This window comes from Chenopodium album, chromosome 13 (genome assembly GCF_948465745.1).
Source record: "Chenopodium album chromosome 13, dcCheAlbu1.1, whole genome shotgun sequence".
Classification (NCBI taxonomy): domain Eukaryota; kingdom Viridiplantae; phylum Streptophyta; class Magnoliopsida; order Caryophyllales; family Amaranthaceae; genus Chenopodium; species Chenopodium album.
In genome coordinates, this window is record NC_137846.1 from 54,323,277 (window position 1) to 54,340,486 (window position 17,210).

A 17,210-nucleotide genomic window follows, 5' to 3' on the forward strand; every position below is an offset into this window, starting at 1 on the left:
TAAACTAATTGGTCATCTACATATCTCATCCCAAATTAATACAAAATGATGTAATATTATGAAGTATTTACCAATGAGGTATTGATCTAATAATTAAAATTGGACAGATGTATATGATACGTCACAGGTTCAAACCTCGCACCCTTATTACTCCGTAGTAAATTGTAATTTGTATTATTGATTGTGTCTCAAAAATAAAAACAATGTATTTGAGTTTTATTGTCATTTGAGTTTCCTTTTTATTAGTCTACCGGGCTTAAGCCCACTAGTTAAAATTGTCTAGTCTCTTTCAACAAAAGTCTAGTTAACTAGTCATACAAGTCTAAAAGTCTCATCAATGACTCTTAAGATCGTTAACTTCTAGCTGTGCAATACAACCAAAAATGCAGTATTGGACGGGCTAACATTGTTTCTTGTACACTTAATTTGTTAACCTTGCTCCTCTCTTTAAATAGTACATATTCCTCTAATTCCATAGCTATAACCCACACCTACTTTAGTCTAAAAACCACCAAGTTTCTACAAATAACAATTTTTTTAGTAGTCATGCAATATCCTTTAGGAATTGTTGTCCCTTTACTCTGCCTGATCCTCAATTTGGTAGTCACTTCTAGTTATCCCACTTGTCGTAGCGATGAGAGTTTGGCCTTGCTTGGCTTATCAAATTCTTTGTCAATTGATCCTTTCACCTCTATTGGGTGCACATCCAGTAGTGCAAAAACAATGTCATGGAATAATAACATCGATTGTTGTCAATGGGATGGGATCACTTGTGATCCATTAACCAGTCATGTTATTGGCTTTGACCTTAGTTGCTCCCAACTTAGTGGAAGCATAGAGTCGAATAGCACCCTCTTCCAACTTCATCATCTCATAAGCCTTTCATTAGACCATAATAATTTTTAGAGTTCTTCCATTCCTCCTAAAATTGGAGATTTCTCGCACTTATCCTTCCTTGATCTCTCTGAATCAAATTTCCAAGGCAGGGTGCCTCACGAGATATCCAAACTCCGAAAGCTCGAATTACTTGAGTGGATATGTGCAGCTAGAAGTGTTGACTGATCTCCACAAACTCCAGTTACTCAGCAAATGTTGCTACTACTGATGAGTAATTGTTGTTAATACAACTAATGCCACGCTGGATTAGTTTGTTACAGGTTGTTAGAGGTTGTTAGAGTTTGTTATAAGCTCTATGCTGACATGTAATAAGTTTGTTACTAAGAAACTTCTAGCAGTAGTATATAAGTTGTTCCTGTATTCATCTTCATTATTCAATCATAATGAAAGTTGTTCTCTCTTCTCTCTAAAATCTCTCTCAATTTTCTCTGTTCCGAAAATGGCAGAATTCAATATGGTATCAGAGCACCTGGATTTCCAGTAGTTGAATTATGTTGATTTTTTATTATAGATTTTTCTTCCGCAAATTCTAATCTCTGATTTTGTTTGAGGTATGAACTTGAATTTCTACTTCAAATTTTGTTGTTCTTAGATCAAATTTCTACGGTTTTATCTTGAGAGTTTGATCATCTTCTTCCAGTTTATTTCTGGTTTATTCTGTTCAATTTCCAGTTTATTTCTGGAATTCTTTGATCTATTTTTTATCATTATCATATTTTTGTTGAGTGCCTATAATCTGTTTGATTAATTGCAAATCAAGATGCCTGAGAATTCTTTGCAACCAACTCAAGATCCTACCAGTCCATATTACATACATCCTTCAGAAAATACTAATCAATCTTTGATTTCTGAGAAGTTTTCTGGTGATGGTTATGGTGAATGGAAGCGAAGTATGATGATTTCTCTTTCTGCCAAAAATAAGCTTGGATTTGTTGATGGAAGCCTGGTTAAGCCAGCTCCAAATGATCCTGTGTTTGCAGCATGGAAGAGATGTGATGCTATTATCACATCTTACATTCTTAGATCACTGGATAATTCAATTGCAAGAAGTGTTCTGTATCTGACATCTTCTAGAGAAATCTGGGAGGATCTAGAGGATAGATATTCACAGACTTCAGGTCCTCAATTGTACACATTGCAGCAAAAGCTTGCTGATATTTCTCAAGGTGTTGATACTTCTATAGCTGAGTTTTTTACTCAAATTAAAGCTGTCTGGGATCAGATTAGTGAGATGAATCCTTTGCCTATTTGTTCCTGCAATGGTTGTACATGTGGTTTAACACAAAAGTTCTTGAAGCAGCATCAAGAAGAACGACTTGTTCAACTATTGATGAAGCTGAATAATAAGTATGCTAATACAAGGTCAAACATCCTAATGATGCAGCCTCTGCCTTCTATTTCTCTTGCTTACAGATTACTTATTCAGGAGGAGAAGCAAAGAGAGATGAGTTCACTTGCTGATGAGACAAGCAAGGTTATGGCATTTACAGCAAATTCTCATAAGTATCAATCATATCCTAAATATCATCAGCAGAATGCAGGAAATTCTCACAAATTTGTTGTTCACAACAAAAAAAACCTGGTACTCCATTATTCTATGACTATTGCAAGTTTCCTGGTCACACAGTGAATAAATGCTTCAAGATTGTTGGTTATCCACCTAATCATCTAAGTAAGTTCAAAGGAAAAAGGATTGCAGCACTTGTTCAAGGGGATAATGAGTCTCAGGCAGCTGACACTGATGAAACTCAGGTGACTCATATTTCACAAGAACACTACAACAATTTTCTGAGATATATGCAGACTCAGGAATCTGATGCAAGCTCTGGAGGTTCACTTGCTCAGACTGAGTCAGGAGCTTATGTTGCAGGTACATGCCTTATTACTTGTTCAAATTCTAGTTGGATTATAGACAGTGGAGCTACAGATCATATTTGTTCTAATATTGATTTGTTCACTGAGCTTAGACATTTTGATAAATTTCCCAATACTATAACTATTGCTGATGGAAAGAAGGTAGTAGTTGATCATATTGGCACTGTTAAGTTTGAAAATGGAATTCAGCTTGATAATGTGCTTCATGTTCCTGGTTTCAAGTTCAACTTGATTTCAACTCACAAGTTGTGTAAAGACTTGAATTGTGAGGTTACTTTTACTCATGATAAGTGTTTAATTCAGGATCCAATTTCGAAACAATGCTTGGTTCTTGGTAACTTGAATTCTGGATTGTATGCTGTTGATGAGGTTAATAAAGGGAAGGAACAGGACAATTTTAGTGCTGCTGCTGTTTCTCTTCAGTCTTGCTCAGAAGAAGCCAAGTTATGGCATCTTAGACTAGGACATCTACCATTTAATAAGTTGCATCTAGTCAAAAATAATTTTGTTTACACAACTGGTAGTGACATTGTATGCCAGGTTTGTCATAAAGCTAAGCAAACTAGATTACCTTTTTCTTCTAGTTGTTCTAGCAGTACAAAATGTTTTGAGCTATTACATGTAGATACATGGGGTCCATATAGAGTTAAACTCATGATGGTTTTAGCTATTTTCTCACTGTGGTAGATGATTTCTCAAGACATACTTGGACTTTCTTAATGAAGAATAAAACTGAAGTTGTTTCTGTTCTATGTAATCTTGTTACTTTGATAGAAACTCAATTTAGTTCTAAAGTTTTGTGCATTAGAACTGATAATGCTAAGGAACTCTGTGAGGGAGATATTTTGAGTTTGTATCATGGAAAAGGGATTGTGCATCAAAAGTCCTGTGCTGAAACACCACAGCAAAATGGTGTACTGGAGAGAAAGCACAGACATTTATTGGAGACAGCTAGAGGGCTCTATTTTCAGTCTAGGGTACCTGTAAAATTTTGGGGAGACTGTTTGTTATGTGCAACTCACTTAATAAACAGGATGCCTCTGAGTAGTGTTAATTTCTGTTCACCATATGAAAAGATGCATGGAAGAAAACCTCATATGGAGCATTTAAGGGTTTTTGGTTGCCTGTGCTTTGTTTCTACACTGAAGAATGACAGAGCAAAATTTGACTCCAGAGCATCACCTTGCATTTTTCTGGGATATCCACCTGATCAGAAGGCCTATAGAGTCATGAATTTGGAAACTAAAAGGATTATAGTCACTAGAGATATTGTTTTCTATGAGAAACACTTACCTTTTCAGTTTGATCCTACACTCTCTAGACCAAAATCTCAGATTTTCTTACCTATAAACACACCTACAGATTTTGAATCACCCTATGATATACCAGAACCCTTCTCCTTTCACACTGATGACATTACAGAATTAAACTCAGATCCGACCCCAAACATATCTCCTCACCCAAACACAGATTCTATCCCAAACACAGCATCTACTACAGCCACTGTTCCTGTATTAGATGTTAATCTAGTAAGACAGTCAACCAGACCAAGGAAATGGCCTTCTCACTTTGATAATTTTGTCTGTATAGCAGACTCAGTATCAGAACACTGGTGCAACATTGTGAAATTTGATGTTCTGCCTCCAGACACCAAGGTTTTGATTAATACTGTCTCTCAAGTTAATGAACCAGTCAGTTATTTTGAAGCTTCACAAGATTCTGGTTGGGTTCAAGCAATGTAGAAGGAAATTGATGCCTTAACTGCTAATAATACATGGGAGCTGGTTCCTTTGCCTAAAGGGAAGAAACCCATAGGGTGTAAATGGGTATTCAAGGTCAATTTAAAAGCAGATGGCACTGTAAAAAGGTTAAAGGCTAGACTGGTAGCTAAAGGTTTCACTCAGAAATATGGGATAGATTATTTGGAAACTTTCTCTCCTGTAGTCAAAATGGCTACTATAAGGTGTATTCTGTCTTTGGCAGCAAGTCAGTCTTGGAAAATACATCAATTGGACATTAACAATGCATTTTTGCATGGTGAACTCCATGAAGAAGTGTACATGAAGGTTCCTGAGGGAATGCAGAATCATGGTAATTTGGTGTGCAAGCTAAAGAAGTCTTTATATGGGCTTAAACAGGCATCCAGGCAGTGGTTTGCCAAACTAACTGCAGAATTGATTAATATGGGATATACACAGTCCAAAATGATTACTCTTTGTTCTTAAAACAGTCAGAAACTTCTTTCGCTTTGGCAGCAGTCTATGTTGATGATATCATAGTAACAGGCTCAGATTCTGCAGAAATTGAGTTCTTTAAATCTCATTTGCATTCTAAATTCAGTATAAAGGATTTGGGATTGCTGAATTTCTTTTTAGGGATTGAGATTACTCATCTTCCTACTGGGATTCTCATGACACAAAAGAAGTTCACTAGAGAGCTCTTGCAAGGATGTCAAATGGACATTTCCAGGGTGGCTTTGACTCCTCTTCCTACTTATCTCAAGTTGCAAGCAGATGTTGGTGAATTTTATCATGATCCTGAGCTGTATAGAAGTCTGGTGGGTAAGTTGAATTTTTTGTCTCATACAAGGCCTGACATTTCTTTCTCAGTTCAGACACTCAGTCAGTTTCTCAGTCAGCCTAGAACTCACCATGCTACAGCATTAAATCATGTCCTGAGATATGTTGCTCATACTCAAGGACAGGGTATTTTACTCAGAGAAACAGATAAGCTTACTCTACAAGCTTATTCAGATTCTGATTGGGCAGCCTGTCCCAATACAAGGAAGTCTATAACTGGTTACATTCTTCTGTTAGGAAACTCACCTGTTTCCTGGAAGTCTAAAAAGCAGGGCACAACTTCTAAAAGTTCAAGTGAAGCTGAGTACAGAGCCATGGCTGGGGCAGCATCTGAAGTAGCCTGGCTTGTCAGGTTATTGCAAGAGATGGGAATACAGGATTTACAGCCTGTTACTCTCAAGTGTGATAATCAAAGTGCCATACATATAGGGAGAAACCCTCTATTTCATGAAAGAACAAAACATATAGAGATTGATTGCCATTTACTCGAGATAAGGTTTTGGAAGGATTATTGGAGCTCACTTATGTTGCTAGTGGTGAACAATTAGCTGATATTTTGACCAAGGCTTTGCCAGAGAAGCTGCATACTAAGCTCAAGTCCAAGCTAGTGCTGTCTGCAGATGACATACATCATAGCTTGAGGGGGGATGTTGCTACTACTGCTGAGTAATTGCTGTTAATACAACTAATGCCACGCTGGATTAGTTTGTTACAGGTTGTTAGAGGTTGTTAGAGTTTGTTATAAGCTCTATGCTGACATGTAATAAGTTTGTTACTAAGAAACTTCTAGCAGTAGTATATAAGCTGTTCCTGTATTCATCTTCATTATTCAATCATAATGAAAGATGTTCTCTCTTCTCTCTAAAATCTCTCTCTATTTTCTCTGTTCTGAAAATGGCAGAATTCAATAAATATATTACGTAGTAAATCACTATTTATCATGACTCGTGAGTGACAACTCTTAAGACATTCGTTATTCGTACGTAGCAAGGTCCTTCTAAAATATTTAGCTGTAAAGATCGATATGTGATAAAATCGTAAATAATTCAAAATTGTGAGGTTAGTTAATATTATCCCTAAAACTTGTATAATTTCCAAGTTAACAAGAATAACAGCATAAGGCTAGAGCTTAACTTTCATTGTAACATAAAATTTGTTTATAATACTTTCATAAGAAAAACCCACAAAAAGAAAACGTAACAATAGATTATAAACGAAGGGAGGACATAATCAAAGTCAAGTTTCCACATAAGTCTTCGTCGATCGATACTTTAGACTTTCTAGCATAAGCTAAGTGATTGCTTACTTGCTCTACTTATCAAATATAGACCGTTAATTTTTTAAAAAATATACCTAATACTTAAATATCAAATCAAGTTTTTAAAAGTCTTGATAAATGAACGTGTTGAAAAAATTATACAATAAGCTAGCTATTCCATATAACATATCTAAAAAATAAAATAAAAATATAAAAAAAAAAATCATAACATCAAATGAACGTGTTGAAAAAATTAATCTGTATGTAGGCTTATAGTTTATACTATGTTGAGAGTTAACCCAAAGTCCATATGATGTTTACAAGACAACAAGTGCTTGAGAAACTAATAACGCTGTGTACTTGATTCTAAATTGTTTGTAATTGTACATGCCAAATTTATACAGAAATTGTAGAAACTAGAAATAATGTGAAATGCTTCACTCACAATTAATGTTTTCTTCTAAAGTCTTTGGTGGTGGTTAAAGTGTCTCTTGAATCAACAATAATTAAACTCATTAAGTTAGGATCGACCCACTTTTGTTGATAATGGATAAGTCATAACTCTAGGAGAAATTCTACTCTTTTATTGGATATATGAAAAATCTAGCTAGTGCTTGTCAGCAAAAGGTCAAGCCCACTAGTTAAAATCTAGCTAGTACAATAATTAAATTCTTTCTATTAGTCTACCGTACTTAAGCCCACTAGTTAAAATCGTCTAGTATTCTTTCAGCAAAAGTCTAGTTAACTAGTCATACAATGATACAATGCAAGTCCTTTGACAAAAAAAAAAAAGAAAAAGGTCATACAAGTCTACTAGTCTCATTAGTGCGTGACTTTATATCGTCAACTTCTATATGTGCAATTGTACCAATAATGCAGTATTGGACGGGCTAACATAGTTTCTTGTACACTTAATTTGTTAACCTTATTCCTCTCTTTAAATAGTCCATAGCTATAAGTCCTATAACCCATTCTTACTTTAGTCTAAAAACAAATAACAATTTTTTATAGTAGCCATGCAATACCTCTCTACTCTACTCTGCCTGATCCTCAATCTTCTAGTCACTTCTAGTAATCCCACTTATCGTAGCAATGAGTGTTCTGCCTTGCTTGGCTTCTCAAGTTCTCTGTCAATTGATCCATTTGCCTCTGAGTTTTGCACATTCAGTAGAGCAAAAACAATGTCATGGAATAATAGCATAGATTGTTGTCAATGGGACGGGATCACTTGTGATCCATTAACCAGTCATGTTATTGGTCTTGACCTTAGCTGCTCCCAACTTACTGGAAGCATCGAGTCGAATAGCAGCCTCTTCCAGCTTCATAATCTCAAAAGCCTTTCATTAGACCATAATAATTTTTTTAGTTCTTCCATTCCTCCTAAAATTGGAGATTTCTCGCACTTATCCTTCCTTGATCTCTCTGAATCAAATTTCCAAGGCAGGGTACCTCACGATATATCCAAACTACGAAAACTTGAATCACTTGACCTTTCAACAGGTCACTATTCTCTTGATATGCCTGATGCCAATAATATCATTGAAAACTTAACATCCTTGTCATATCTTGGTCTTAGTTCTGTCTCAATCAATTCAAATTTTCCTGCATCTTTGGTAAACTTATCTTCCTTGATGTATTTAGACCTGTCTGGATGTGATTTGCAGGGGAAATTTTCTACTGACATTCTTGATTTTCCATACTTGCAAACACTTTCTTTAAACGGAAACACAGACCTTGTCACAGAACTACGTAGTTGGAGCAGCCCTTTGCTATTCCTAGACCTTTCCTTTACAAACTTCTCCGGGCAATTGCCATACTCCATTAACCAAACTAGCCCAAGTGACTTAAGTCTAATGGGCAGTGGTGTTCACGGTCCTATGCCACCATGGGTTTGGAATGTCACTAATCAAATCCAGCTCTCAGATAATTTTCTTTACTGGTGGTCTGCCTTCATCGCTAAACATTCATACGCTCTCTCATCTTTCCAGCCTCTACCTTGAAGACAACATGCTTGTCGGAACCGTACCATCTTGGCCTTTCCAGCTCCCTTCATTAATAAACTTGTGTCTCCAAATCAACCACTTTAGTGGTTCATTGAGTGATGTTTCTGGTAATGGTAGCAATTCCTTGAAACTACTTTCTTTAAGTGACAACAAGATTACTGGACAAATTCCCAAATCGTTTTTTAATCTCTCATATCTCACAGACATTGACTTTTCTTACAACAACTTAAGCGGTAAGCTCCAGCTTAGTATGTTTTCTATGTTTACAGATCTAAATACTCTTGGTTTATCTTTCAATAGTTTATCGGTGTCTACTAAACTCAACTCCTCCTCGATGTTGTCCAAATTATCATATTTGGGACTCTCTTCCTGCAATATTAGTGAATTTCCTTACTTGGGAGACCAAGAAAGGCTTAAGGTGTTACTTCTTGAAGATAACAACATCAGAGGCGAGCTTCCCAAATGGATGGTTAACATTAGTCAGGCTCAACCTGATGCGTCTTTAAACTTATACCTTTCTAATAATTCACTAAAATATGGTCTAGAGTATCTCCCTTGGAAAAAATTGTCCTATGTCGACCTTTCATCCAACAAGTTACAAGAGCCTCTTCCGGTTTTGCCAACAAACCCAGGACTTATAGCATTAGAAGTGTCGAATAACAGACTAAATGGCACCATTAGTCCATCCTTTTGTAATTTGACTGGAATCATCATCCTTGATTTATCGAACAACACTCTGAGTGGAGAAATCCCTCATTGTTTAGTAAATAATAGCACTCAGCTCACTGCATTAAATCTTCAAGCGAATAGACTAAATGGCACCATACCTGCAAATTTCTCAAAGTGTGATTTATTGCAGTATCTAGATTTAAGTGACAATCAATTGGAAGGGGTGGTGCCAAAGTCTCTGTCACAATGTAAAAGCCTTAAGGTTCTATATCTCGGGAATAACAAGTTTGAGGGTACGTTTCCATCCTGGCTAGACAGCCTTCAGATGTTGCAAGTTCTCAATCTACGCTACAATAACTTCCATGGACCTCTAATGACTTTGACTAAGCCTAATCATCCATTTCCAGAGCTGCAAATTCTCGACGTCTCCAATAACAACTTTTCTGGAAAGTTGCCAACAAGATACATACAAAATTTTAAAGCCATGATGGAGATGAATGGGTCAGCTCCTGGTAGTCCACAATACATTGGATACGATAACCTCCATTACTCGTATTCCATCAGCCTACGTTAACATTCAATGGGAATGCACAGAATTATGTAAAGATCATCACCACAATGGCGACTTTTGATATGTCGAAAAATAGCTTCGAGGGAGAGATTCCAGATTCCATAGGGCACTTGGTGTCATTGCGAGGCCTTAATCTTTCAAATAACCGCCTTACTGGGCACATCCCTCCATCCATCGGGATGTTGTCCTTGCTGGATTGCTTGGACCTTTCGTCCAACATGCTCACTGGTCGTATCCCACAAGAACTTGTTAGTTTAACATTTCTTGGGGTCTTCAATGTTTCGCAGAACCTACTGGAGGGGCTTATACCTCAAGGGAAGAACTTTGATACGTTCTCAGCTGATTCATACAAGAAGAATCCTGGATTGTGTGGACAACCATTACCCAAGTGTGGAGGAGATCCGCCGTTCGTGAACAACACCGGAGATGACCAAGATGATTCTAGAGATTTTTGGGGCATACTGCCAGAGTGGGAAATCGTACTGATGGGCTTTAGCAGTGGTGTAGTAGTTGGCTTGGCTTGGGGATATTATATGTTGTCAGTGGGAAAACCCTTTTGGTTTATCAGATTAACTGACAAAATGGAATTGGCTTTGCTTGAATTTCGGGACAAGCGATTTGGTAGAGCAGGAAGAAGAGCGAGAGCAAGAGCAAGAACAAGAAGGAACTAAAATTCAAGTGACATGTATGACTTTCCTCCCTCCAGTTGCTGAAATTTGTTGAAGCAGCAAACATTTAAGAAAATCAAGTATGTATACATTAGATTTAGATGGAATGTATTATCATGTAGTAATAATGCTAGTTTAGTACATATAATAGTAATTTAATTTTACTACATTCTGATTTATACAGTGTTATGAAATTCCAGACTATAGTATGCCAGTATGGTTAGTATCTGAAAGTTTGCAGCAAAGAATTTTTTACAAGCCTTCATCACTTTATCAGTTCAGGCTAGTTAATTGAATTAATTTTGTGCACAATGTTTTCAGAAATACAAGAGTTCAATAAACTAAAAAAGAGTAACCTTTGAATTACTGAATCCTGCTGCCTGGTGTGTCGAGCAGTTTCAGTTCAGCTGCTGTCATTAAGCTAAGCTTCTGGTTGTATAAGACTTGTATTCCAGGGGATGCTCGTCCTGTTCATGATTGATTACATCATAAATAAATCACAAGTTGCAAGGATGCAGAGACATAATTACAGTAAAGCATATAACTTGTGTTTTATACATCAGTAGTGTAAATTCAGCAGTACCTGGAATTTACAGTCACAAATATCTTTTAGAAATAAATTCTGTAACGGTATGAATGAGTGGTACGTAGTAAAAACAGTGAATGGTTGTCACTCTTGTCAGCAAGCAAATGTCTATTTCCGCGTAAATATTGAAAAAGTGAGAATAGCTGGATAATATAGAAATTTTAAAACCAAAATTATACGATGTGGGGAATAACATGTCCTCAAAAAATTTAAAAAAACGGCCAACTACTCTTTGAATTTAGTATTGAAATTTGAAAACGAAATATTATGATGTGTAGAAATACATTTATTTAAGATAATAAAAGCTAACTACTCTTTGACTTTATAGATAAAAAAAAAATTGCAATTTAAACTGAGACTCCATTGCATTTGATATTATGCCTTACCAAACCTGAAGCCATGTTTCCTATGCTTAAATGGTGTCTCTGCTTAATATTATGTTTTTATTTGAATGCTAGAGTTGCGTATTCATCATCTTACCATAGATCTTTATCATCCGAGCATTGTCATGATGAAGAAAGAGTTGCACTGCTTGGCTTTAAAACATCCTTCACCCTCGAGTCTGAATTCAATAACTGTCCAAATGCCAAATCAAAGACATCATCATGGAATAAAGATGGCAACTGTTGTGAATGGGAAGGTGTCATATGCCATCCACAAACGCACCATGTAGTCGGGCTTGATCTTAGTTGCAGCAAACTTAGTGGAAGCATTGACTCTAATAGTAGCCTCTTCCTCCTCAATCATCTCAAAAGCCTTAATCTAGCCTTTAATGATTTCAACGAGTCCAGTATAACACCTCAATTTGGCAGGTTTCCACTGTTGGAACACCTTAACCTTTCCAGATCCCGTTTTGCTGGGAAAATTCCTGCTCAGATCGCCCATCTTGCTCGACTGAATTCTCTTGATCTTACCGATAATTCTGTTGATCTAGAACTGCCAACATTTAAGAAAATTATTGACAACCTGACGGATCTAAGGGATCTCCATCTCAGCAATGTGAACATCAATTCAGCATTGCCACAGTCAATTGTGAACCTCACATCCTTAAGATCACTTAAGCTACATGAAACCAATCTGCAAGGAGAATTGCCAATTAAAATTTTCAACTTACCTCATCTGAGAGTACTTGATATTGGTAATAATTGGCCTCTTCAGTCGACTAGCTTAGAGACATACAATTGGAGCAGCCCTTTTGAAGTCATGGATCTTTCTGAAGTCACTTTCAGGGGAAAATTACCCTCCTCCCTTGGCCAATCTCATCATCTGAGGGAACTATCTTTCTCTGGCTGCTTCTTTGATGGGGAAATTCCGAAATGGGTGTGGAACACCACAGAAAAGATCGACTTACAGAATAATCATTTCAGAGGTAACCTCCCTTCTTCAATCAATACAAGCAAATTATCAAGTCTTTACTATCTTAGTCTAGATTTCAATTTCCTCGAGGGAAGAATACCACCATGGATGTTCACTCTACCCTCCCTGAAAAGTTTAAGCCTCGTCACTAATCAATTCACTAGTCTGCCTAGTGAAGTTGTTTTTAATAACAGTAACGAGTCACAGCTACAAGAATTGGAATTGGAGGGTAACAAATTAGAAGGATCATTCCCACAATGGATTCCACAATTTGTAAACCTCGAGCATTTCGATATCTCATCCAATAACTTGAGTGGAGTGGTGCAGCTAGATATGTTGACTGGTCTCCACAAACTCCAGTTACTCAGCTTAACAGATAACAAACTCTCAGTGAATTCAAGTATCACTGTCACAAACAATAGTTCAACCACTGCCTGGCCTGACCTAACTTTCCTAGGTCTCTCCTCTTGCAACACAGGTGAGTTTCCTGGTTTCCTAAAAGACCAGCTAAAACTTGAATCCTTATACTTGTCCAGAAACAACATTCATGGCGACGTACCCAAGTGGCTTCAAAACTTAGCAGAGATATCAAATATGGATCTTTCACATAACTCGCTTTCTGGAGGTTTAGAACATCTTCCTTGGGAGAGCTTACAGGACATTGACCTCTCCTTTAACACTCTAAAAGGACCACTTCCACTTCCAAAAGCATCTTCCACCATTATTTCATTTTCTGCTTCAGATAATAGTTTCATAGGCCCCATTGATGAATCAATTTGTAACCTGATATACCTTAATCTCCTGGATGTATCAAACAACAGATTGGAAGGAGAAATTCCTCGTTGTTTGGGAAACTTTAGCAATTCACTTGTTATATTGAATATGGGGTCGAACAGCTTCCATGGTACTCTACCTGCATACTGGGGAACATGTGATGGTGAGTATACATTGAAATATCTAGACTTTAGTGACAATCAATTGCAAGGGTTGCTACCACAAGATATGGCACGCTGTACAAGCCTAGAATTTCTTAGTGTTGCAAACAACAAATTTAATGATACATTTCCCTCATGGTTGGATACTCTCCCAAACCTGAAAGTACTTGACTTACATTCTAATAGTTTCCATGGCCATATCAAAGGCTCAAAGGTAGCACATCCATTTTCCCTGGTCCAGATTCTCGACCTCTCCAGTAATAAATTCAGCGGAAGATTGCCAGCAACATACATAAAAAATTTCAACGCAATGATGAATACCAGTGAGCCCTCTGGGGTTTTACAGTATATGGGAGGTATCAGTTACAAGTACTCAATTGTGCTAGCATTCAAAGGTTTGCAGACTAAGTATGAGAAGATCATCACTACCCTTGTGGCTTTTGATCTTTCATCCAATGCATTTGAAGGAGAAATTCCCGATTGTATTGGTCAGTTGGTCTTGATTCGGGGCCTTAACCTCTCACACAACAGGCTCACAGGGCCAATCCCTCCAACAATCAGCAATTTGAAGTTGCTCGACTCCTTGGACCTTTCTTTCAACATGCTCATTGGGGAAATTCCTCAGGAATTGGTGAGTTTGACATTTATGGGAGTCTTCAATGTATCAATGAACAACCTAGTGGGTCCCATACCTCATGGAAACAATTTTGACACATTTCCAGCAGAATCATACATGGGTAATCCTGGATTATGTGGATTACCATTGCCAGATTGTGGAGAAGATAACAGGCCGAGGTTAGATCCTTCAGTTACCGAAACAAATGATGATGATGATATTGAAGATGGAGGCATGTTGTCAGAATGGAAAATCATCCTGATTGGATATGGTTTTGGTACGGTGGTGGGGATGGCTTGGGGATACTATATGTTATCAGTTGGAAAACCCTTTTGGCTAGCTAAATTAGCTCATAGGATGGAGCTGGCAACTATTCAATTTTCTGGGAAGCTATTTGGAAGACGAGCAAGAAGAGCAAGGAATTGAAGAGAATGATGAACTGATATATAAAGAGGTATGACTATTCATAATCATGAGTTTCCAATCAAGTAAATTTACTTTCTAATGCAAGCAGAAGTATCATCATAATTTCAAACTATTTGTTGATTTAAGATTTTTAAAAGTAATGAAAATTTGATCATTTGCCATTACTGCAGGCTACAATACCTTGCCAACTGGAGAACGAGAGAAGCTATCCCAGGATGCATATGCTCGTATAATCATCGCTGCAAAAGATCCTGTAATAGATTAGCTTAAACTATTGTATTTTCATATTATATACAAAGTACTCCATATAAAGTAAAGAAAAATAAAAGTCAGAGGGACCTTCTAGCCAGGGATTAACCAAACTTAAAGCTGAGCATGACCTTGTGTAACATTTAAAGCTTGTATAGCTGTATGGTATAGGGTATACTATTACTTATGAAGGAAGAAATACCATAAAAACGAGATATCGAAGGAAGAAATACCATGAAGGAAAGCTAATCCATACAAGAATCAAGTACTAATATATCTAAAGCTTTTCCTGATTAGAGATGGGATAGCCATATAGGGTATACTATTACTTAGCAAAGATACTTTTAGAAGATATTAAAAGGATACACTAGTCTTTAATATATGCATTTCGGCTGTCAAAATTTGTTCAAGAATAACTAAATGCATGAACAAATTTAGTAATCATGCAAATGCAGAAGGGGTTTCTTCTTTTTCAGAAAAAAGGTTTAACTACCAAGAGCATTAGTCACATGAATATTGTTTTAACTTTGTAGCTCCAAATCAATTTTGAGAGAAGAAAAAATAGAGCACGTTGAAGTTTATGAAACCATATTATGGTAATCTAGGCTTCAACACAGTGAGCTCGTGTGCAATTTACCTTTGGAAAGCCTATCTATGGTTAATCTTTGTAGTGCTGCACAGGTACGTTGAGTGTGGCAGTAGCCAATTCTTCCTCTAGACCTCTACCATCACAAATGCTTAACTTTGCTTCTGAGGACTATTTTTCTCACATAATTCTTCTAAGTTCAGTCAATAATATCTATCTAATACGAAACCATCTTATTACAACTCTTACAAGCAACTTTGAAACTAGTTTAATAAGAACAAACTTTCTACCTAACATAAATTCCCTAATTCTTGGCTTGCCTTTGGGTCAAGGCAAGGCAAAACAACGCAAGCCAAGGCAACAAAACCAAGTAATGCATCTTCAAACATGAAAACAAAGGGTGGGTCATGGCATCAGTGATATGGTTTAGGGCACCAAATAGGTCTTCCGAGACCCTAAGAGAACCACGTGAAGCGCCTCGATGCATAATCTTATCGGGTCCAAAAATATTTTCTAGAGGCCAAAATTCCAGGTATATAATACACGAAATTAGACCATTTTCAAAGATTTTGACATTTGCTACAGCTGCTCCAACAACCAACTTGGCATCCCGCAGCCTATTAAAGAGCTCTCAGGAATCCTTCATTAGATTGTCAATTATATCCAAATTCATTACTTACTATTCCTTCATTAGGTTATCAATCTTGTTCAAAGCTAATTTTTTTTTTTAAAAAAAAAAAAAAAGTTTAATAAGAACAATTTTTTTATTAGGATAGCCTAACTCTCTGAACTAAATTCCCTCAGCTTTCGGTTGTAAAAGAAGTAAGCCAGCTAAATCCCAACACCTTGCAATATTTTATTGGTTGGAAACTTTCTCATTTCACTTAATAGTTTATACAATGCACCATCATTTGAACATATCTAACAGACAAACCAGTTACAAGTCTTTTGAATTCTAGTGATCTGTGTGTAACAAACAATCTCTTGAACAGATTAATGAACTTAAGAGCAGCAAGTCTACCTACATGATTATTCATTTCCCCCTTGATAAATTAGTCTATAGTTTTAAACCAGTTTATATGGTTTTCTGACAGTAAAAACAATGACATAACTAGATAACGAGATCTAGACTCTGATCAATATCAACCTAAGGCACAATGTCACTCAATTTAACATCAACTTGAGTGAGAACCAATTGCAAGGAATGATACTACAACAGCACAACCTATGGTAAAATCATAAGTTCTCAATCTAAAAGTGAACGCTAAATGATACCGTACATGTTTAACATCAATTAGATATGCTCTTCCAAACCTAAAAATGTTAGTTCAGACTCAAACTACTTCTTTAACCATGGAAAACTCCAAATTCGAGTTCTTGAATTCTCGAAAATCAATATCAGCAGCAAATTTCCAACAAGAAGTACATTAAAACCCTGATCAACAAGGTCTAACCAATAAGTAACCACACAAAATCATAACTAGTCACATTAAAACTCTTACGAAATCGTCAAAACCTATCTATTCAAGCTCCCACCATTCCACAAAAACTAATCAAATTACAATCCTTACAAAATCAACGAAATCCACCTATTATAGTTCTTACCAATTCACATAAACTAGCTACACTAAAATGAGTAAAATCCTAACAAAATCGTCGGAATTAATTTTGCAACCGGCTGATGAGAATTATACCTCCAAGCAATCATCTCAACACATTGATTTTTTTTTTTTTTTTTTTTTTGGTACTTCAATAATTAATTAAGAAAATCTCTATAACCTAAATATCCCATATAATATCGGCAATGTTCAAGCAAAAAAATTCGTACATTAATAACAAATTTATACCTTTTGCAAATTGCAACATTTTCAATGGATTAATATATTAATTAAATCAATTGCAATTAAAAAAAAAAAAAAAAAAAAAAAAAAAAAAA

General features: G+C 36.4%; 1 protein-coding gene across 1 annotated transcript; it reads left to right on the top strand.

Moving 5' to 3' along the window:
- Positions 1 to 11,505: 11,505 nt before the first annotated feature.
- On the top strand, positions 11,506 to 15,029 carry LOC145575805 (receptor-like protein 6). The gene is made up of 2 exons (XM_081633604.1): positions 11,506 to 14,467; positions 14,610 to 15,029. The coding sequence occupies exon 1, from the start codon at positions 11,506 to 11,508 to the stop codon at positions 14,437 to 14,439; it is 2,934 nt and encodes a 977-aa protein (XP_081489730.1). The 3' UTR covers positions 14,440 to 14,467; positions 14,610 to 15,029.
- Positions 15,030 to 17,210: the final 2,181 nt, after the last annotated feature.

Coding starts and splice junctions, on each gene's coding strand:
- LOC145575805 (XM_081633604.1), top strand. CDS start 11,506: ATGTTTCCTATGCTTAAATGGTGTCTCTGCTTAATATTATGTTTTTAT.